At 38.5% G+C, this 21,125-nt stretch overlaps 3 protein-coding genes across 6 annotated transcripts; 2 read left to right on the top strand and 1 right to left on the bottom strand.

Annotated features, from left to right (window-relative positions):
* Nucleotides 1–108: 108 nt before the first annotated feature.
* On the bottom strand, nt 109–5,436 carry LOC103958843 (phospholipid--sterol O-acyltransferase-like). 3 transcript variants are annotated; one of them, XM_009371158.2, is made up of 16 exons: nt 5,113–5,435; nt 4,892–5,027; nt 4,678–4,822; nt 4,311–4,480; nt 4,135–4,211; nt 3,531–3,750; nt 3,277–3,451; nt 2,661–2,760; nt 2,165–2,259; nt 1,777–1,828; nt 1,584–1,655; nt 1,248–1,416; nt 1,039–1,143; nt 867–951; nt 692–781; nt 109–549 (listed from the first exon to the last, which is right to left on the bottom strand). In XM_009371158.2, exons 1-15 carry the CDS (start codon nt 5,350–5,352, stop codon nt 700–702), a joined length of 1,923 nt encoding a protein of 640 aa, XP_009369433.2. In that variant the 5' UTR covers nt 5,353–5,435; the 3' UTR covers nt 109–549; nt 692–699. The 3 variants fall into 3 exon arrangements, 2 of the variants coding, with proteins under 2 accessions (XP_009369433.2, XP_009369432.2); XM_009371157.2 differs by having other exon boundaries at nt 4,678–5,027; nt 5,113–5,436; XR_668958.2 differs by lacking the exons at nt 109–549; nt 692–781 and having other exon boundaries at nt 1,039–1,133; nt 5,113–5,436.
* Nucleotides 5,437–6,490: 1,054 nt separating this feature from the next.
* LOC103958840 (BRCA1-associated RING domain protein 1) lies at nt 6,491–11,573 on the top strand. The gene is made up of 13 exons (XM_009371155.2): nt 6,491–6,656; nt 6,797–6,850; nt 6,965–7,020; nt 7,273–7,368; nt 7,478–7,920; nt 8,023–8,259; nt 8,354–8,454; nt 8,977–9,163; nt 9,343–9,419; nt 9,630–9,717; nt 10,119–10,284; nt 10,459–10,577; nt 10,947–11,573. Exons 1-13 carry the CDS (start codon nt 6,541–6,543, stop codon nt 11,289–11,291), a joined length of 2,085 nt encoding a protein of 694 aa, XP_009369430.2. The 5' UTR covers nt 6,491–6,540; the 3' UTR covers nt 11,292–11,573.
* A 7,308-nt stretch (nt 11,574–18,881) lies between these two features.
* On the top strand, nt 18,882–21,078 carry LOC103958839. 2 transcript variants are annotated; one of them, XM_048574006.1, is made up of 3 exons: nt 18,882–19,227; nt 19,502–19,593; nt 19,758–21,078. In XM_048574006.1, exons 1-3 carry the CDS (start codon nt 19,141–19,143, stop codon nt 20,041–20,043), a joined length of 465 nt encoding a protein of 154 aa, XP_048429963.1. In that variant the 5' UTR covers nt 18,882–19,140; the 3' UTR covers nt 20,044–21,078. The 2 variants fall into 2 exon arrangements, with proteins under 2 accessions (XP_048429963.1, XP_048429962.1); XM_048574005.1 differs by having other exon boundaries at nt 18,888–19,227.
* Nucleotides 21,079–21,125: the final 47 nt, after the last annotated feature.

Raw genomic sequence — 21,125 nt, 5'->3', positions numbered from 1 at the left:
TCTAGTTACTTGAAAGGCTGCAAGATAACGTTTATGGATTTAAAGGTACAAAATCCTCCCCAAACCATCACATTTCGAGAAAATTTTCCAACACGTACATACAAAATGTAGAAGAATGACATTGTATTCTGTAAATGCAAATGTTAAGACCTAGTTCAGTGGGATCTCGAAGATCGACATACTCTAGTTCAATACGTCTTTATCTGTATGTGGTTTAGTAGTAATACAAGTAAACAAAACACATTTATTGGCAAGAATCTCATAACAGACTAGGTTAAGCACAAAATAAAAGTATACAGCGGTGACAGAGTTTGGGAGGGCTGAGCGGCGAGCAAATTAGATTCAGCAATGCAGTCCTCCAGCTGCAAAAATCGACTGAAGACAAAGCTGAGGCGCCGAGTTAGGTTCTACCAACAAAATCATCAAGCCTTCTGGAGATCTGAGATGCAGTCCCGACTTTGCTTGATACAAAAGGGAATTGCTCAACTGTTGAGAGTTTTTCGGGAGACGAATGAGACCACTCATATGTGAACGGTATGTGCCTCCAATCTCGAAAATATCATCAGAATAGTTAAGGTTACAGTAAATAATACATTCCAATTTAAAATTGTTGGATAACAATGATACAGGGGTATAGTCTGATTTATGCAGAACTAATCTTTTAGAGAGAAGATAAAGAAGAAAGAGATACCTCCTAATCTACAAATAATGCGAAAGAAGATCTGCTGAAGAATTCTTCAACCTACAGCTCTGTCCTAAATGGACATCTCCGAAAAGGTATCTGCATCATCAAGCTTGAAAATTAAGGGGTGAAAAGGAAAACTTAAACTTTTGGAAAAGACTTGTGAGTTTATAAAACAACAAACCTATATTCACAGTAATCTGTCCATGCACATCGAGCTTTTCCATAATCCCAATAACAGTCCTCATCCCTCAGAGGTCCACGCTTGGCTGTTGCAGATTTTATATGTCAGAAAGACAGCAACACTGCTCGAAGGGAGGAGGAGACAGAAGACGAAGAAGAGAAGAAGCATTCACCTTTAGTAACAAATGCTGATTTTGCATCGGGATGGATATCATGCCACATTTGAAGCCACAACTCTCTCATTAAAACCGGGGACCTAACAATGTTCCTATGATTCGCTACATTAAGACAGTGTTACCAAAGATGGTAAATTATACAAGAACTCTTATTTATATGCAACAAATAATCATAGAATAATTACAAGAGAGTGGAAACTGGAAACCTTTGTCTATCTCCCAGACTGCCGTCCTTTTTCCTGGTATACTTTCAGAATCTTCATAGAAAGTTATGTACTTGACCCTCGGCAACCTTGTCATGTTGGGCAATATATCTTCTTCATGATGATGTTCCACATTCAACTCCACTTGCACATCAGAACCATCATGCTCTGACTACAAGATTGGGAAAACGAATAATAAAAACTCACATACAAGGCCACTTTACCGGTGAAGAAGCACATCAAACTTACTGATGAATATTCTCATTTTCTTTTCCTAAACAGACAAATGAAATGAGTTATTTCAGACAAACTCATATGACTCAAAGGAAAGACAAATACCTGAGGCGCTCTAGTTATGTTTACTTTTGGTCCAAGCCAATTCTTGCACCAAGAAAGAGAATGGTACGGGACCTGTTAAATATCGTGTTTACAAAATGCTGAGTATGCTATTCCAAAACCAGGCTAAGAAAACAATAATGAAGCAGGAGAATCTAACTTGAACCATGCTTGCATGTAAGAAGTTTTAACTCACAGTCTCATCCCCGCTTGAAGCTCCTGCATTTCCATCGACAAGATTCCCTGACCTAAAAGAATATTATGGAATTATCAACTGTGGAGTTTTCAAATAGGACTGTAACACTCTGAACGTATGTCATTTTTCAAAACCCCATTTGTACAATAATTAGTTAATTGACAGATAAAGAAATAATAATATGTTGATCTCCATCTGCTTTGCTTATGCGATAAAGTCAACACCTCGTGATGTTTTACCACATAGTCACATACAGAAGGAGAAAGAGACCTACCAGTTAAGTACATATAACATTTGATGATGCGTTTGCAGTAAATGTATTCAAGCATACATGCACCAGGTGTGCTTGTGTGTAGTATGGAAATAATAAAATAAGGAAGAAACTTACCTTGAGAACAAGGAACCTTCAAGCTCATAAATCACATCGGTAATGATCCAATTATCAGGGTAGGGCTTGCCACTTGGTGCAAAATAGTAACCAACCTGTTTTTCCATGCCAAGATACCAAAACTATCATTCACCAGAACACCGTTACCAGCTAAATGTAGAACAGGCACCAACAAATCCCTAGTCATAAGAAAAAGATATCTTAGGATGAATAGAATCTAGCAGCTTTTCTTATTGTTGTTAAAACCTATTGAATAATGAATCTGAAGAGTAGCAGCAAGTGCATCTTATAAGCAAATATGACTTGGTAATAATAAAATAGAATTATTTCAAGCATGGAAAATACTATGAAACAAAGCACACAAAAGTTATATTTCCAAATTCACTACTTTGATAGGAAACCTGCAACTAAAAACAAACAAGAACGCCAATTATGTGAAGTTGCTTCAGTCATGACAAAAAGAAATATACTATTCGCTACGACATGGAAAATATACCTCAGTTTTCAAGTCTGTTCCGTAGATACAAAATATATTTTTTAGAGGTGGCCTGTCCCATGGTGAAAGCGGATTTAAAACTGGATCATCATGATATAACCTGAAAAAACAGTGCAGTTGGAAAGCTGAGACAGACAACAACATTTTATATGCTTGAAAAAAGGTCAAAACATTTTTATTTTTATTTTTAAATAGAAGCAGAAAGTTAAGGGGCAACATGCATAACAGAGATCATTTATCCATACAGAACCCGGGAACTACAGTCAAGATAGCTTAATCCTTGATGTCCACCCGGTAAAATATTGGAAAAGAAAATAAGGATATACAATGAAAAAGAACTACATATTGTATGGCAAAAGGTGTCCTTTGCCAATGGCATTTAATGGTGTTGCCTACCCTAGGTACTGGAACACTAAGTTAACTAATCGATGAAACTATTGACGACAACTTGAAGTTCATGCCACTAACACAAAGAAACTGAAGTCTAGAAGTTGTAAAGGATTAAGTTTCGACCCAGCAACATGAACAACAAAAGTTGTTACACAAAGGCATCCAATGTCAGAAAAACAAGCGAGCAAAATGATACTTCATTATGATTATATATCAAACTACTCACTTCTTTAATTGATGCAAAATCCTCTTCATGTCTGGGTCATAATCCTCTATTGCTTTGAAAAAGGTCCCATCTGATATTTCGCGAGCAGAGAAAGACAATTGGGTAGGAAGTCCACATTCTATGCTAGACAAGTTAGCCTCAGCTATTTCTGTAACTGATGGATACGCTCCAAATCCTGTCAACATAAGATGCAAAGAGTACCTATGAAAAACAACATCACAACCAAAAAATATGCATCATGATCAAAATTTTACCAGGGATTGAAGGAATTTCAATATTGATAATATTTGTTGGCCATCCAGAAAAGTTAAAGTGAAATTCCCTGTCATCACAGTGATAATTATGATGACCACTCTTGTCCCTGATATCCACCGAGAAATGTTTCCAGTATGTATTATCTGCCCTGCAATACTTTGAAAATGGCAACATCCATAACGTAGAAGCAAATGAATTGACCATCAACCGAGCTGTGCCCTGATAACCGAAACATATAAAACATGAACCATGTTAAAACATGAAACTGCATCTAAAAGAAATTATCATGAATATCCACTATTTCCAAACAAGATAGGCATGAACAGTGATTTTAACTGATTGTCATATGCATTTATTTTCCCTTGAGTTTACAGAGCATGATCAAGATGATATAATTTTGGGAATTCTTACATGTATTTACATATCTGAAGCGTAATGACTGAAGAAACAACAATTGGTTTGTTTTATTTTTTCCATAAGCCATTAACAAATACTAAATAAAAAGTAAAACAAAAGCTACACTTCCACCTTGGAGGAGTAAAGAAAAAAGAAAAATAAACAAACTATTTTTGAGGAGGTTTATCAACGAGCAAAAACGGGTACCTCAGAAATAGGAAGGCCAAATGTTAATCCAGAAAGTGTTCCTTTGACTGCCTCAACTGCACCAAGAAGTGGAGCTCCTGGAACGAAGTCAACAAAACAAACTAGATAAGTAGAACACATGATTCTAAGCAACAAAACTTTCAAAGTAAACAGATTTTGATGCAAACCAACCGTACCAACGGCAAAATAGGCATGAATGTGCTCATCCAGCCATTGGATATAATGCTTTGGTGCAATTTCCAGCTTTAACCATTCCAAAAAGTAGCGGAAGACATGATTCCCTAGCGAATGGGCAAACACTACCGAGGGTCCTCCTCGAAGTTTCAGCGCCGTTTCAAATGTTAATCTGCATTTTTAATTTTTAATTTTTTTTTTCAAATGATGAAAAGTCCAAGCATAATTAACAAGTTAGCATATGAACATCATTTGACACTAACACTTCTGGATATTGTATCAATGCGGAAGTAACGAAACGAAGAATTCATAGAAGAACATAAAAATAATTAGTAAAAAACAGCATGAACTTCAGATAAAAATACAAACTTTAGCTTGTGAAAGTAAAGGTCTCGCTCCTCGAGCTTAGACGGCGACAGCCTCCAGTCGTACGGCACAGCAATGATTGCATTTGCCTCGATTCCCAATTCAATACACCATTTCACCCATTCTTTCCACACCGAAGAAAGCGGACCTGTTCCGAAAAGATTAAGAAAAGAAACAAAGCAACGAGCTTGAAAATATGATTCAGAAATGCATTTGCCTGTTATGTAGCCAGGATCGAGCTCCGTGATGGCCGAAAGGCCGCTATCGGGCCGGGACTTGCATTGCGGGTGATCCGTTTGGTTGTACTGGTCGAGAAGCATACATTTCAGCCAGCAGTTCACGGCGGAGAGAAGCTGCAACGCACAAAAATCATCAGAAATTTGAAGAAACCGGAGCTTTCGGAAAATCGAAAGCAGAGAGAAAGAGAGAGAGACGAACTTTGGTTGTGTCGAGCCAGACCAAATCGAGAGGGTTGAAATCGAGAGGAGAGTAAGGGCAGTCGAGGATCGACCAGGCGCGGAGCTGCGTGGAGGCCAAGCCAGGGATTATAATACCAGAGAGTTTGGAGTAGTCGCCGCTCCAGTCTCCTCCGACGCCATGGAAGAGTGGAGGAAGAAGGAGGAGGAGGAGAAGAAACGCCGTGACGTGGTGGTTGTAAGACGGTGCTCGCATCGCCATTTGACGGTTTGGAAAGAAGGAAATTGCAACTCTGTCTTTTTATGACGCCATTCGATTTGGGGAGTTTGGGAGTTGAAAGCTCTTTTTGCCTATTGGCCCCAAGTCCCTTTCTTTCTGCTTCACCCTGTTTCTTTTCCCGAAACGACGCCGTGCTCCTGCTCCTGATATAGAATGTGCATCTAGAACTGCCCGCTTTTGGTGATAAGTGCTTTTGCATTATAAAACTGTTTTTTCGGAAAAACATCTTGATTTTGATCAGGAAAGCACTTGACAACGTATTTTTACATTAAGATGTTTTAAGCTACCCCTATGATATTAGTGGTCACACAAAAAGCACAGTTAAAAGTGTTAATTAACAAGCGATAATATCCAACTGATTCAAGTTTGTGATGATAAATTCGATATTATTTTATTTGTTCACATTTAGTGTAAATATTGTTGTATAAAAAAACGTTTTGAAAAGAAATCTCTAACTTTATATGGTAGTACTAGACTTCTTATATACAAAAACTCTTTCATTTTAAATGATGACAAAACAATTATTTTATATACAGATTATTATTATTTAAAGATCTACATAAACATTCATTTAATTTAAAAATCATTTGGTCATCCACATAAATTGCAGTTATTATTATGATGAACTATCAATTTTATTAATTTATATAAATGGCTAAACAATCTTTAAATTGAATAAATATTTTAAAAATATGATAAAGAAAAAAGAAAATTTCAATTGCAACGTTTTTTAACTCATAAAATAATATCACATCGTCATTAATCTAGTATGAATGACTGTTGCACAAGACGCTTTACTACAATGATGAAAATCGATCGTACCTTTCAATTTTGATGCTGATTCAATTTCCTTCATCTCGTGAGAAGTATATATCTGGAACAACTGACTAGTAAACGGAAAAGTCAAAATGTCGGTGAGATCGAACAGCGCAGGCGGGAGGCTTTAAAAACCAAATCTGGAAAAGCGCGCGAGCTTGAAACGTCAGCGTTTGACTCAAATCTATCACCCCGCCCATTGCCCCTTCCCCTAACAAATCAACACCGTCCACGTGTTTTCTGCCATTCCAACACACACCCTGAAACGACATCTCATAAATACTACATGCTCCTCCAGAAGAGCTCACTTAGAGTTTTCTATGGAACTCTCTGAGTTTCCGAACCTTCGTTTCAATGGCGGACGCAAACCCTAACCCTAAGTGCAGCGACAGTAGCAGTACCAGGTCGACGATGAACCCATGGGTTCTTCATTTTCAGAAACTGGGCCTCGAGCTCAAGTGCCCGCTCTGGTTCGATTCGCTTCCCTAAATTTCATTTCATTTTTTTCCTCAAATTTTCACGTTTTCGAATTTTACTTTGATTTATTTGAAGCAAACGTGGTTTATCAGAAATGGGTTTTCGTTTTTTGTGTTTTTATTGTTGATTTCAGCTTGAATTTGCTTAATCGGCCGACACTACTTCCATGCAATCACATTTTCTGCAAGTGCGTCTTCTCTCTCTCCTCTTATTTTTTTTTCTCCTAATAACTTGATCGTTTTCTCTCTCAAGATTCTTACTTTAGCGTTTTATCTGTACTGGGATTTTAAATTGGTTGCAGTTCCTGCATACCCAGTTCGAGTTGCCCTGTTTGTAAAGCTGAGGTTGCGGATCGAGGTATATTTTTGGCCGCCTTTGATTAGTTTTATGATTGAAAGCTAGTATTTATTTTTTTATTTTTTTATTTTTTTATTTTTTTAATTTTTTTTATTTTTTTGCGAAGAGAAACTTAGTTTTATTTATGCCTGAAATAGTCGTTTTTGGTGGAGGATTTTGCTAGGAAATTAATTTAGAAATTCCCAAAACAGTTTATTATGGAAACAAGTAATTAAAGCTAATGTCTGATGCAATGGTTTTGTGGACTGACAGATCTCAGGCCTGTGCCATTCATGGAAAACATAGTAGCCATCTATAAAAGCTTGGATGCGTCTTTCTGCGCCAATTTGTTGCAGCCCGTTTCTTCTGGTACAAACTTAATATGTAAACACACTTATTTGGAAGTTAATTTGGTGTTTAAGCTCTGTGCAGACAATAATGTTTTATCTTTTTGTGTGGATTGATTTGATCAATGCAGATGTTAGAACCATTTTGGAGCAAAACCCCATTTCGCCTTTTATCAGTTTTGCTGGTACAATTGCTAAAGAACCATTTGACAATGACCAGGTTGGTAATTCAAACAGTGGACAATCCATCTATTCGTCGAGTGCTCATGAACGAGTTTGGGCTCCTTGTAGTCTGAATCGTTCTGTTGCTGATGGAGTTGGCAAGAATGGCAAATTAGAAAACTGTAGCATGCCAATAGATGCTAATGGCAAGGTATTAGATTTTGCTAGAAGCGGAATGGGAAATCCCATTTTACAGCTACCAAGTTCTCAAATAAGAGCTGGTGGACTTGAAGAGTGCATGACTGTAGAAAGAGGCATGAATCATGCAGCACAGTCATTGCCCAACAGTCCTCCTTCATTTGGTGATGCCAAATGTTCAGATAATGATAGCTGTGGTCAGCCCTGTGAGCAAGTAAGGTTTTAATAGTTTCGAAATTTACTAATACGATATAGTGTGTTACTGTCTTATAATGAGATTATTTGTATATTTTTTCTTATGTAATGCTTTCTTCAGATTTCAGAAAATTCTTTGGTCAGGAAATCAATCAGCAACATTGATGACAGTAGAGTAGGGCAGAAAAGGCATGATAGTTGTGCAACTGAAATTGATGGTCATTTAAGAAAGAAAATAAAGTATGAGCCAGTTTCAGAAACTTATTCCGAGCTCGAACATAAGTTCAGTACAGCTCCTAATGAATCATTCACAAAGAGAACAATTTGTGCATTTTGCCAGTCTTCTATAATCTCAGTGGTTAGTTGCTCTTTTGATATGTTAGTCTTTGTGTCTTTTTGTAACATAGTAAGTTTGTAACATATGGCTCAATTGAATTGATGAAATATTTCAGGTTACAGGGCCAATGCTGCATTATTCTAAAGAGAGACTGGTTGAGGGAGATGAGGCAAATGCTTCAAATGTTATACATGTTCACAGAATATGCATTGATTGGTATGTTCAAGCAGTAATGATGATACTTTTGGTCTACCATAGTTAACAATATGTATAGTACACGTATGAATATTTTTTTTCTGAAGATATTCTTGATTTTCTGTGTACTTTACAATATACGGAAAATATTTGTATTTTCAAAGATGAGTGTATAACGTATGCTATGTTTCCTTTGCTTATAAAATGAAACAAATTTATATAAAAAAAGACAAAAATTCCTCTATACTGACCTTTTGACTTAATATTTCAGCTCATCACAGTCAATGGCATTAAGTTACTATTTTAGCAATAATAAACTTTTCAACTAGTTGTTTTCATCAAACTTATTATTCAATATAAAGTGCAGTATTATGGAACCTACATTACTTTCTGTTTTTGGAATTTTTGGGCTGATTCTGTAGGAACATTATTGTTATTTCACTTCTGCCTTTTCAATAACATGATTGTTATTTTACTTTGACCTATTTGTTGTTGGTCACCTATGTGCTCCTAGATAAATATATTATGGATTTTGAAATGCAGGGCACCGCAAGTGTATTTTGAAGGTGAAAATGTAAAGAGATTGAAGGCAGAAGTGTTAAGGGGTGCGAAGCTAAAATGCACCAAATGTGGGCTAAAGGGAGCAGCATTGGGATGCTTTGTGAAGTCCTGCCGGAGAAGCTATCACGTTACCTGTGCAATTGAAATTTCTAAATGTCGTTGGGACAAGGTATCTATCCTCTTCTTTTACAAGTAGTAGCATATATTTGTAATCAATTTGTTTCTCGTGTCCTTTTGTTTATTACAGCCTTTTAGATTAGTTAATATGTTTTGTTTTGGTGGCCAATGTCTGTTAAGCGCCTTAAGCCTTAAGTAATAGTTAACGCTCTCCTTTTGAACATTGTACAGGAAAACTTTCTGCTGCTCTGTCCAGCTCATAGTTCAACTAAATTTCCCAGTGAGAAGTCAAATTATGGGAAGCCCAAGTAAGACATCATTCTCTTATTGAAGCAGATTTTGTGTGTTTTGGTCCCTATATTTAACTCTTGGCTCTTCAAGATTTATTTACTATTGTTAGTTTGTACAAAGAAAAGGCTTCAAAAGTATTTTTTTTTCTCTGTAACGTTGCTGTTCGATATTACTTCTTTCTTTCAATGTTTAATTTGATGTCTGATTTTCCCTCATTCTCCACACAGAATCTGTCCGCCGTCTAACAGTGTGGAAGCTCCAAATGAAGTGAATCAATGGATCATATGCCCATCCGGTTTGTCTTCTGAAGAGAAGGTTAGTTTGAAAATAATTTCTCCTCTTATTCGTCACTTGGTTTCATGTTATTTAGACTTGGAAAGTTGTCTTTGTATAATCGTAGACAATATCTCTCCAATAATATTGATCCTTCCTTTGCTTGGCTTTTGTTGACCTGGTTGTGGTCAAATTATTAATTTGTTTTCACTTTCTCTATATATATCTGCATGTAAACAAAAATTGAGGAATCTGGTAATCTGTGATTTAATTTTAATAAACTATTCTGGTTGTAGTGCATAAAGTCTTATCTCATGATGAATAACATTTACGAGAACATTGTTGAGATGGAGTGTAGAACTAAGTCTCCTGGGTTTTGGGCATAGACCCAGAGGTCTCCCTTGCTGTATCAGAAACTTATATATTTTCTCTGAATGGTGCAGCTTCTTTTAATCAAGTTTGCCGAGAAGATTGGTGCAACTGTGTCCAAGACCTGGAGACCAGATGTTACACATGTGATTGCAGCCCTGGATGGGGATGGTGCATATGTGAGGACATTCAAAACTTGCATGGCCATTTTGGCTGGAAGATGGATTCTGAAAATTGACTGTAAGCTATACCCAGATATTCTTGTTGCTTCAATTACATTTTTACGGATGACTATTTGACTAAATTACGACCAGTGTTTAAAAAAAAAAACCACTTTTAACTGAGGTGTTTTAATAATTGATTTTTATCACCTAACCTGTCTTTCCCTCGTTTTCTGTTTATTGATGGGTGCAGGGGTAAAAGCATGCATGGAAGCCACAGATCATGTGAATGAAGAACCATATGAAGTTAGTCTTGATAACTATGGATGCTGTGATGGCCCAAAAACTGGCAGGCTTCGGGCAACAAACAACGTAAGTTCCTCTGATGAATAATTTGTGTGTGACCACCTTCATTGATACATCTGTCCAACTAAAATGTCTGCCCAATAAACTTTTTTTTATTTACGATACCATGTCATTAACATAAGACAATCATTTTATCAAGTAGTCAGTTGGCAGTTTATGCATTTTCAAATTATAATGTTCAGATTAGGAAAAGGAAATAGAGGGCGCAAAGTCAGATTGTATGAATTAAACTTAAATAATGTCATTGTGTGCTTCTCCATTACCATGTTTAACGCTATACGGTCAACTTCGAGCACCTTCCTTTTAGTTTTGGATTCAATTATGCAAATCTTTGGTGACTACTTGATCTTAAATATTGGATTATTTCCCTTGCAGGAGCCAAATCTCTTTAATGGTTTGAGTTTCTATTTTGCCGGTGATTTTGTACTGGATAGAAAGGAAGACCTTCAAGATTTGATCATTGCAGCAGGAGGCACAGTTTTCAACAGCTCAGAAGAAGTGCTGGAACGAAGTTGTCTTGAACAGACTGCTTCAAGGACGCTAGTTGTATACAACCTCGACCCACCAGAAGGATGTAAGTTGGGGGAAGAAGTTTCGATCCTTTGGCAACGGTCAAATGAGGCCCAGGATATAGCTGCAAAAATTGGATCACAAATCATCGGTCACACATGGCTCTTGGAATCAATTGCGAGATGCAAGTTACAGCCTTTTGTCTGTTGACAAAACACAGCAATGCGATAGTCTCTGGTACATTGTATTAGACTATTAGTAGTCTTGTGCTTGGATAGGGACCTGTTTGATAAGATGTTGACGTCCCAAATGTAGATTTCAGTTTGTAGCTAGGTTTATGCATTCTCTACGGCATTTTCTCCGATGTCTCTACGAAAGTGATTCAGATGCCTTTAAGGATGTGTATTCTTCTGCAGACAAAATTTAGAAGTTCCTGAGAATTTTTGTTGTTCATATCAAGTATTATTTTGAATTATTCACTTCTAGCAGTTAGATACTGTTGTGTTATCTGCCCGATAATAGCCTGTTTAGCTTTTGAAATTTTCTTCAAATTTATATCACATGAGAGCGTGAGAGCTTGGACATGAAGCTTTTCGTCAGCTTACCAGTAAAGCATTTGAGGCTTCAGTAGAAGCTTGAGCTGAAGGTTTGCTTGGCGAAGTTTCCATGGCAAAGTCGCCTTTTGATTCTGTCGTGTCTGCATTTAAACGAAGTACTTTGCAACAAGCAGAAAGAAGAGCAAGTTGAGAGTGCTCAGGGAAGCCAAGAACAAGTAGTTGTAATCGAAATGAGAGACATTTAGGTTATCCAGAATCCAACCCCGGCCATGTTGTATTGGAAGTGTAACCTGCCATCATTACAACTATAGTCATCATTGCCATAAAGGAAAGACAGCAAGGGTGTGCACTCTGGAAAGGAATGTTGCATGTGATTGCTGACTCCTTGACAGCAGGCAGCAAGGGTGTGCACTCTAGAAAGGAATGTTGCATGTGATTGCTGACTCCTTGACAGCAGGGAGGTCATTTTACTTTGTATTATTGCTGCATGTGTGCTGTTGCATCCGGTTACAAGGGTGTAAAGCTTTCTTTGTATTGTGTATTATAAAGCCTTCCCATAAGGCTTTCTATGCTATGAAACGTATTACAATTCAAATCAGAAAATTCAATATGGTATCAGAGCAGTGATCTCTATCGACCTGCTTCTGAGTACCATCTTCCTGTTTCCCTTTCTTATCCATCATGGCTGAAGAGAGCTCCGTGCATAGCGAAGAAGTAAACTCGCATGCTGCGTCTTCTTCATCGCATCTAGACGTTGATATCAATCCAAATCAACGTCTCAGTTCGGTCCTACTAAATGAGTTCAACTATCTCCCGTGGGAGAGAGCTGTCTCTCTTGCGTTAGGAGGACGATCGAAGCTTGGTTATGTTAATGGCGTGATTCCAGCACCTGATGTGTCCTCATCCGATTACAATAATTGGCTGTGCAAGGACCAGCTGGTCATGTCATGGCTGCTCAACTCTATGGATCGAAATATTGCAGAAATCTTCAGTTATGCGGAATCTTCATATGTTCTCTGGAAAAATCTCAAAGAGATGTATGGAAATCAGAATAACACAGCTCGAGTGTTCCAGCTAAAGAAGGATATTGCTAGTCTACAACAGGAAGGGAACTCGTTTGTGCATCATCTTGGCAAGTTGACCACAATGTGGAATGAGTTTAATGTTTATCGGCCACACACCATTGACGCTGCCGTGTTGATCAAGAGAGCTGAGGAAGATAAAATCTTTCAGCTTTTAGCAAGTTTGAGCTCTAAATACGAAGATCTCAGGAGTCATGTTCTCATGAATCCTGAACTTCCTTCATTCTTAAGTGTGTGTGCCACTATCCAAAGGGAAGAAACTCGCAGAAAAATCATGACTGTGGAATTAAAGTCAAATATACCAGAATCTAGGGTATATTTCTCAAATCACAAGGCTAGTGAAGATAGGAGATATAAAGGAAAGAAACCCACTGTGAAGTGTAGCGATTGTGATAATGGTGGACATACACGAGATCATTGCTGGATTCTCCACCCTGAACTAAGGCCCAAGCATTCAAGGGACAACAACAAGAGCTTCATTAGAGGAACACAAAACTCATCACCCAAGGCAAATCATACCATGACCTCTCATTCCGAGGAAGCACAGATGTTCACCTCTAATCCGGCCATGCTGATAAATGAATTTGCTGCCTTCCTTCACAAGAAACAAGGTGGTGGGGAGAATGAAGGATCAACCAGTCATGTTGACAACAAACCAGCTGCTCTACTTGGGCAGTTTGCTGGTTTTTTGGCTGGGAAAGAAGGCGTGACACAACAAGATATTCCAGGTATCTTACGATCCTTCTCAACTGCTCTTAAAATAGGTAATATGCATGATTATTGGATTATAGATTCAGGAGCCACTGATCATATGACCAATAAGTCCACAAATCTGTATGATTTTAAAAAACTTTCACGTCCATCCCAAGTGTCAGTTGCTAATGGCAATGGTGCCATGGTTGTAGGGAAAGGAAAAATACATTTGATCTCTAGTAATGTCGAGTTTGAGGCCCTATATGTTCCTTCATTCCCTTTTCAGCTTTTATCTGTTGGAAAAATCACAAACTCACTAAACTGTACTACCATCTTCTTTCCAAAAACTGTGATTTTTCAGGATATCACCACCAAGAAGATGATTGGTGAAGGTTTTTTTTCTAAACGGCCTTTACTATCTTTTCCAGCATGTTCAAACTCCCAAGGCTTTTCAAGTCACCTCAAGCCTGATTCAGGAACAACAACTTTGGCACCGACGCCTTGCACATCCTTCTGATAAAGTCCTATCCTTTTTGTTTCCAAACCTGTGCAAGGTTACAAGTTCTTGTGATGTGTGTCATTTTTCTAAATTCACTAGATTACCTTTCACCTCCTCTCTATCTAGGGCTAGTAATCCTTTTGAAATCATGCATTCCGATGTTTGGGGACTAGTTCTAGAGTCCTTTGACGGATACAAATACTTTGTAACCTTTGTGGATGATTTCACAATGATAACTTGGTTATATCTTTTGAAATTTAAAAATGAAGTGTTGGATGTTTTTCAAGATTTTCATAGACTTGTAAACACTTAATTTGCTTCAAATATTCATGTCTTACGATCAGATAATGGCTCTGAATATATGTCCCATAATATGTCTCATTATCTAAGCACACATGGCATACTACATCAAACCAGTTGTGTTGGAACACCCCAACAAAACGGGGTAGCAGAAAGGAAGAATAGAGACCTACTTGAAAAAACTAGGGCCCTGATGTTTCACTCGAATGTGCCGAAAAAATTCTGGTCTCAAGGTGTTCTCAATGCTGCATATCTTATCAATAGATTGCCCAGTAAGGTTTTGAATTTTAAATCACCCTATGAGATCCTAAAAGGCAGACAAATCGATTTGTCACACTTACGAGTGTTCGGATGTACATGCTTTGTTCACATTCAAGCACAAAAACGTGACAAGCTAGAACCACGAGCTGCCAAATGTGTTTTCTTGGGCTACTCTTCCACTCAAAAGGGTTACAAATGTTACAATCCCGCAACTAGGAAAATGGTTGTTTCAAGAGATGTAAGATTTGAGGAACCAATGCCTTACTTCAATCAACCTCTGGACCACTCTCAAGAGGGGGAGAACATGCTTGACTTGTTTCCAATACCATATCCATGTAAAGAAGACGCAACGGGTGTCATAAGGGACCAAACACTGAATGAGGTCCATTCTCAGTCTCACAACCTGCAGAACACACCACCAGTGGCACTTGATGAACTTATCTTATCTGAACCCTCAAGAAGTCCTTCTAACCAAGAGACTGCTCAACTACCAGTGGTTCAACCTCCCACAGTTCGTCGAAATCCTTCCCGTGAGAGGAGACTCCCATCCAAGTTAAATGATTATGTAACTTACAATGTCAGGCATCCCTTAACTTCTGTTATTAATTACAGCAAAGTGTCACCTTCATTTGCTGCATTCCTCAATACAGTTACTGAGACCTATGAACCTCAAAGCTTTCAAGAAGCTAAATTACATAGCGAATGGAGAGCTGCTATGGCAGAAGAGCTTCAAGCTCTTCACGAAAACAACACCTGGACCATCATGAAGCTTCCTAAAGGAAAGAAGGCTGTAGGAAGTCGTTGGGTGTACAAGATCAAGTTCCATTTAGATGGCACGATTGAAAGACACAAGGCTCGATTGGTTGCTCGTGGATTTACTCAGACTTATGGAGTAGATTACAAAGAGACCTTTGCACCTGTAGCAAAGATGAATACAGTGAGGGTGCTGTTATCTGTTGCCATTAACAATACATGGCCTCTCTTTCAAATGGATGTTAAAAATGCCTTTTTACATGAGGAACTAGAAGAAGAAGTTTTCATGAAAATCCCTCCGGGTCATCCTCAATCAAACAATCCAGACCTGGTGTGCAGACTTCATAAAGCCATTTATGGCCTCAAGCAAAGTCCCCGAGCATGGTATGCCAAGCTCAGTCATGTCCTAGAGGGAGTTGGTTTCTCTCGGAGCAATGCTGATTCCTCCCTATTTGTGCGATCGGGCAAATCTGGTAAACTTGTGGTGCTTATTTATGTCGATGACCTAATTGTTACAGGTGATAATGTTTCTGAGATTAGTGCTCTTAAACAATATCTCAGTCACAAATTTGCTATCAAAGATTTGGGCACCCTTAAATATTTCTTAGGAATCGAGGTGGCACATTCCCACAAGGGCTGTTTTCTAAATCAGCGCAAGTACATCATTGATCTTCTCCATGAGGCAAACATGACAGATTGTAAACCTGCTCGGACACCTTTGAATAGCAACTTGAAGCTGCAGTCTCATGGTGATCTCATTCCTAATATAGAGTATTATCAAAGATTGGTTGGCAAGCTTATTTACCTAACTATCACTCGTCCTGATATATCATATGCTGTGAGTCTTGTTAGTCAGTTCATGCATGCTCCAAACACAGATCACATGAAGATTGTTCACCGTGTGCTTCGCTATCTGAAGGGTTCCATTGGTAGAGGGATCCTTATGCACAATAATGGTCATACTTAGATCTCGGGATATACAGATGCAGATTGGGCAGGGAACTCTCTCGATCGCAAGTCTATCACTGGTTTTTGCACATTCGTAGGGGGTAATCTTGTAACCTGGAAGAGCAAGAAACAAAGTGTGGTTGCACGCTCAAGTGCAGAGGCAGAATATCATGCTATGGCATCAACGACATGTGAACTCACTTGGCTCAAAACTCTACTCTCGGATCTAGGGTTTCCTCACCCGCAACCTATGTCCCTTCACTGTGACAATCAAACAGTAATGCACATCGCATCAAATCCTGTCTTTCATGAGCGAACTAAACACATTGAAGTTGATTGTCATTATGTTCGGAATCAAGTGCAGTCCAAGGTAATTGCTACACACTTCATTCGCAGTCATGATCAGCTAGCAGATATCTTCACCAAAGGACTGGCATTTACTACTTTTCATCATCTCCTATCCAAGCTCGGATCAATTGATCCCTTTGATCCAGCTTGAGGGGGAGTATTGGAAGTGTAACCTGCCATCATTACAACTATAGTCATCATTGCCATAAAGGAAAGACAGCAAGGGTGTGCACTCTGGAAAGGAATGTTGCATGTGATTGCTGACTCCTTGACAGCAGGCAGCAAGGGTGTGCACTCTGGAAAGGAATGTTGCATGTGATTGCTGACTCCTTGACAGCAGGGAGGTCATTTTACTTTGTATTATTGCTGCATGTGTGCTGTTGCATCCGGTTACAAGGGTGTAAAGCTTTCTTTGTATTGTGTATTATAAAGCCTTCCCATAAGGCTTTCTATGCTATGAAACGTATTACAATTCAAATCAGAAAATTCAATATGTTGCTTGGTCATAGTCTCATAGAACCGCTATATCTTAGCCATTTCGACGAAGGAATCAGCAATTCCCAGCAAAGCAAACTGAGGGAGGAGAACGAAAATTGTGAGGGTAATTGTGTCCCTTTTCCCAAATAGTTGTTCTCTTACGACACTCAGCCTCTTTCTTCCAGCCAACCAAGCTGTGATCGTGATCAAAACTTGCAACACAAGGCTTATCAGCAATGTGACCCCTCTAGGTTTCTTTGTGTAGTGCCGGATCCATGGAACGGAGAAACGATCCTAGACCACGAGGCTTATCAGTACACGCCGGAGGGATCTCAAAATTGGGTCCTATGCTTCTGCCTAGGGTTGTGCCTTTTTTAATAGACAACGTTCCTCCTTGAGCTAATGTCATGCTTGGTACAAATGTTGCTCTACTAGTATTGTGTCACCGGACATAGCATCCACGGCGAGGTTGGTCCGCTCTTTACGGCCGCTTTTGTCATGAAACCTGCAATTAACGCAATGCTAGCGTTGATCACTAAGGCTTTTGCTAGAAAATGAAACTATTTGTACCCGATTTACTAACTACCTTATTGATTATGTCGCTAATAAAGCTTAGGAATATGTAGGATCATTGCAATTTGAACAATGTTTTTGGAACACCTGATTTTACACTTCTTTAAAATGATCATTAAGAAAATAATAAATTATAGGTTATAACAATGCGTATAACGAGAATTCGTTAATCAAAACTGAAAATGACAAAACATACGTCATTGGGATTTTACCTCAATGAAGAGGAGTGGTCAGTTTTAAACTTCCCAGCCTTTGTGTACTTTTACAACTTCCAACTCATGAAAAAATTAGTTTACCAAATTCTTTTGGTTATTAAAGAAAAGAAAAAAGCAAAAAGAATTGAAGCCTTTTGCAAGTCAGTCTCTCTAATTTTTCTAAAGGCTTAGTTGGATTAATAATCTCGTGATGATAGGATAATTAGAAGATAGCCATTTAAGTCTTTGTAATAAAGTCTGTTAGGATTTATGCTTAAAATTGAAAATTTTGTCAATTTTCTATTAATTATTGGCACGTGAGTAGACCTTGCATTTTGAACCTGACCCGTTAATATTAGTATTTGAGTGAATGCTTAACAAGTCAGGTCGTTAACGGGTGAACCCGTAAAATAACAGGTCACTTTGGGTCAACCCATTAGCACCCGTTAGTTGAGGATGTTTTAGTAATTTCAGTCAAGTCTTAACAACAAAAAAATAAACTCTATGCAAAAAAAAATAAAAATAAAAATAATTGTTAACGGGTGAAACGAATGACTCGTTAGTTTAACAGGTCAGGTTCAACCCGACCCAAACCCAATAAACCTGACCCGTTTACATGTCTACATGTGAGCAAGCCCCACGTGTTAACAATTAATGAAGAGATCCGTTTTAGCCTAATATATGTATGGAGAGTTTCGTTTTAGCCAAATATGTACGTCTCATGTGATAATAATTAATAGAAAATTGAAAGAATTTTTAATTTTGGGTATAAATCATAACAGACTTTAGCACAGAAGCTTAAATCCTAATTTTTTCATCACAAGAGCTATCTTCTAACTACTCTATAAATACGGAACTGTTAATTCAATTAGGACCCACAGTCAACCAACGTTTCAGCGATGAACGGTGCAGATTATGTCAAATAAAAAACCCCAAGTTTTTTCCAGGCTGGGTAATCATTCACACAGACACGAAATCCCCTAACGGTCACTTCCCTTTGCTTGAAAATTAAAGAACCTGGGGGAGGGGGCCACCCTACATAAAGGATTTGGATCGTCTGCATGTTTTTCTCCCTGCAAGACTGTCCAAGACTTTTAAATCCAGCAGTCCAAGAAATCTCAGGGGTGCACGTTAAAGAAACATGCAGATTATCTGGTCCCCCTCCAAAAAAGCCCCGGATCCATCGAAAGTTAATGACCGTTTGTCCCTTTCCTTCTCCCCTAGTTCTTTACTTTCCAACCCCAACGGCCCTTTCTCTCTCAGTGGGAAAGATGGAGATTTGAAATTATGAAAACCCAGAACCCAAATCCTTCTTCTTTTGCAGAAATACGCAATCTTTGAGAGACCCAGAGAAGGGAAAGAGAGAGAGAAATCATGGGTTGCTTTCTTGAATGTTTTGGTTCTTCCAAAGACAACAAGCGCAGGAGGAATCGGAGGTACAGGGTTCACCACCGAGACCATGTAAGTTTGTGTTTCCCTCTGTTTGGTTGCTGAGAAAATTTTGATTCCTTACTTCTTCTTTTTGGGGTTCTAGTTTGCTAACACACCTGTGAGTTCTGAGTAAAACCCATACATTAATTTTTGATGAATTTAGGCTCAATTTAGTAGGGTTTTTGTTTTTGTTTGTTTGTTTTTTTTTTCAAATTTCATTTAATGGTTTTATTCCGGAAAAAAAGTGTTAAAAGTTCAAGATTTTGATTTGTGTTTCTTCTCAATTAATCTTTGTTTGTGGCAGAGACATACAAGTTTCGAGCCTGTGAAATCTGCTCTCTCCTCTGCACCGGAGGTTGAGGAAAAACCTATTAGCCCGGCATTGGAAGAAGTCCGGTGAGCGATATGATTGGTTTTTGTGGGTTCAATTGCCTCTTAATTTTGTGTTTATCACTCAACTGTTTTCTTTGAATGTAAATGCATCTGTTTGATTTTTGAATTACGCTTCATTTTTTGGGGTTTTCGACATTGAATTGAAGTTATAAGTTTATGGTCTGTAGGGACAAGCCAGTGGAACAACTGAGCTTCAGTACTCGAAAGAAAGTTACTTTTGATTCGAATGTTAAGACCTATGAGCATGTTTCGACCAACGAAACTACGGATCCTTTGTTGGATAGTAAAGAGAATGGGAAGGAGGAGGAGGAGAAGAATTTGGTAAAACCGTGCCAATCTAAGTCTTCCTCTGAAGATAGTTCGGTCACTTCCAGCTCAGGGTCATACCCTCCTAACCATCGGTACCAAAATTGCAGGGATAGCGATGATGAAGACGAAGTGTTAGGACTATGATGAGGACAGTGATCTGGATGATGAAGATGAGGATGATTATGATGACGATGATGGGGAACTAGAGTACGAAGATGAAATTGTAGAATCAAATAGAGGGGTTTCTACTCCTCAAGTAATGACTGAGGATTTTGATAGTCCAATGCCGATGAAACTAGGTGGGTTGAACCACAGTGCACGCGATAGGAGTGGTTATGTTCATTCGGTGCTAAACCCTGTTGAGAATCTAACACAATGGAAAGCTGTCAAAGCCAAAGGGACACCACTGATGAAGCCTCAGAAAGAGAATTTCACACAGGATCAAGAACCCCGGATTTCGTTCAGTTCAGAGCCAAGTTTGAGCTTTAAAACAAAAGCTGATCAAGACAAGAAGCAATCAAAGAATCCCAACCAAGAATTGGCAGTTGATGCTAGCCTCTCGAACTGGTTGGCTTCATCAGAACATACGCCAGTTAACAAGGCCAGCACAACTGCTTTAGACACCTTCACGCCTGAGAAAAGCACGTCCCATGGATCAAACTCAGCAAGAGGCCATCAAGATAGACCAATTTTAGGTGCATTAACTGTTGAAGAGCTCAGACAATTTTCAGCCTCATCTTCACCAAGGAAGTCACCGAGTAGAAGCCCTGACGAGATGGCCATAATAGGGTCCGTTGGAACATACTGGAATCACAGAGCTCCTTCTCCCGCTGCTAAGAGTTTGGGTGCCTCGTCTTACAAAGGAATACCAAACTCAACCAGCAAATACAGATAGGTATTTGTGAGGCTCCTTCGATTAGGTCTTGACGGGAGAGTGAATTGGCATTGTACCCCATTCGAGACAAGGTTGGAAAGAGCTTTGAACAAAGGAGGTGCTGCTGAATATGATTGATGAGATTCTTTTTCTTAATTACGGAAACAAGATTGGTTTGTGATTGTTGTTGTCCGCTGATGGTGATGTCTATTCTTTTAATTCTTTTGTGAATTATGATTTTGTTTTCTGTGTGACGCTTGCCTGTTGTAATATTTGGTTTAATCAAAGAGACTTGCTTGAATTTATGGATTGTGTTTTTACTATTGTGCTTGAAATCATGCATAAGTTCCAT

The sequence above is a fragment of a genome, unplaced genomic scaffold (assembly GCF_019419815.1).
Source record: "Pyrus x bretschneideri cultivar Hongxiangsu unplaced genomic scaffold, Pyrus_bretschneideri_v1 Contig7, whole genome shotgun sequence".
Classification (NCBI taxonomy): domain Eukaryota; kingdom Viridiplantae; phylum Streptophyta; class Magnoliopsida; order Rosales; family Rosaceae; genus Pyrus; species Pyrus x bretschneideri.
Note: the sequence above shows the minus strand (reverse complement) of the source record. Positions and strands in the feature narration are given on the sequence as shown.

What these genes read in the sequence shown, in the direction of transcription:
- LOC103958843 (XM_009371157.2), bottom strand. Translation starts at nt 5,352, where the DNA reads ATGGCGATGCGAGCACCGTCTTACAACCACCACGTCACGGCGTTTCTT. An exon ending in CTTTACTTTCACAAGCTAAA is followed by an intron (nt 4,481 to 4,677) that starts GTTTGTATTTTT and finishes TTAAAAATGCAG; the next exon opens with ATTAACATTTGAAACGGCGC. An exon ending in CTTCAAGCGGGGATGAGACT is followed by an intron (nt 1,656 to 1,776) that starts GTGAGTTAAAAC and finishes GATATTTAACAG; the next exon opens with GTCCCGTACCATTCTCTTTC.
- LOC103958839 (XM_048574005.1), top strand. Translation starts at nt 20,159, where the DNA reads ATGACTGAGGATTTTGATAGTCCAATGCCGATGAAACTAGGTGGGTTG.
- LOC103958840 (XM_009371155.2), top strand. Translation starts at nt 6,541, where the DNA reads ATGGCGGACGCAAACCCTAACCCTAAGTGCAGCGACAGTAGCAGTACC. An exon ending in GAGCTCAAGTGCCCGCTCTG is followed by an intron (nt 6,657 to 6,796) that starts GTTCGATTCGCT and finishes TGTTGATTTCAG; the next exon opens with CTTGAATTTGCTTAATCGGC. An exon ending in GTTTGTCTTCTGAAGAGAAG is followed by an intron (nt 9,718 to 10,118) that starts GTTAGTTTGAAA and finishes TGAATGGTGCAG; the next exon opens with CTTCTTTTAATCAAGTTTGC.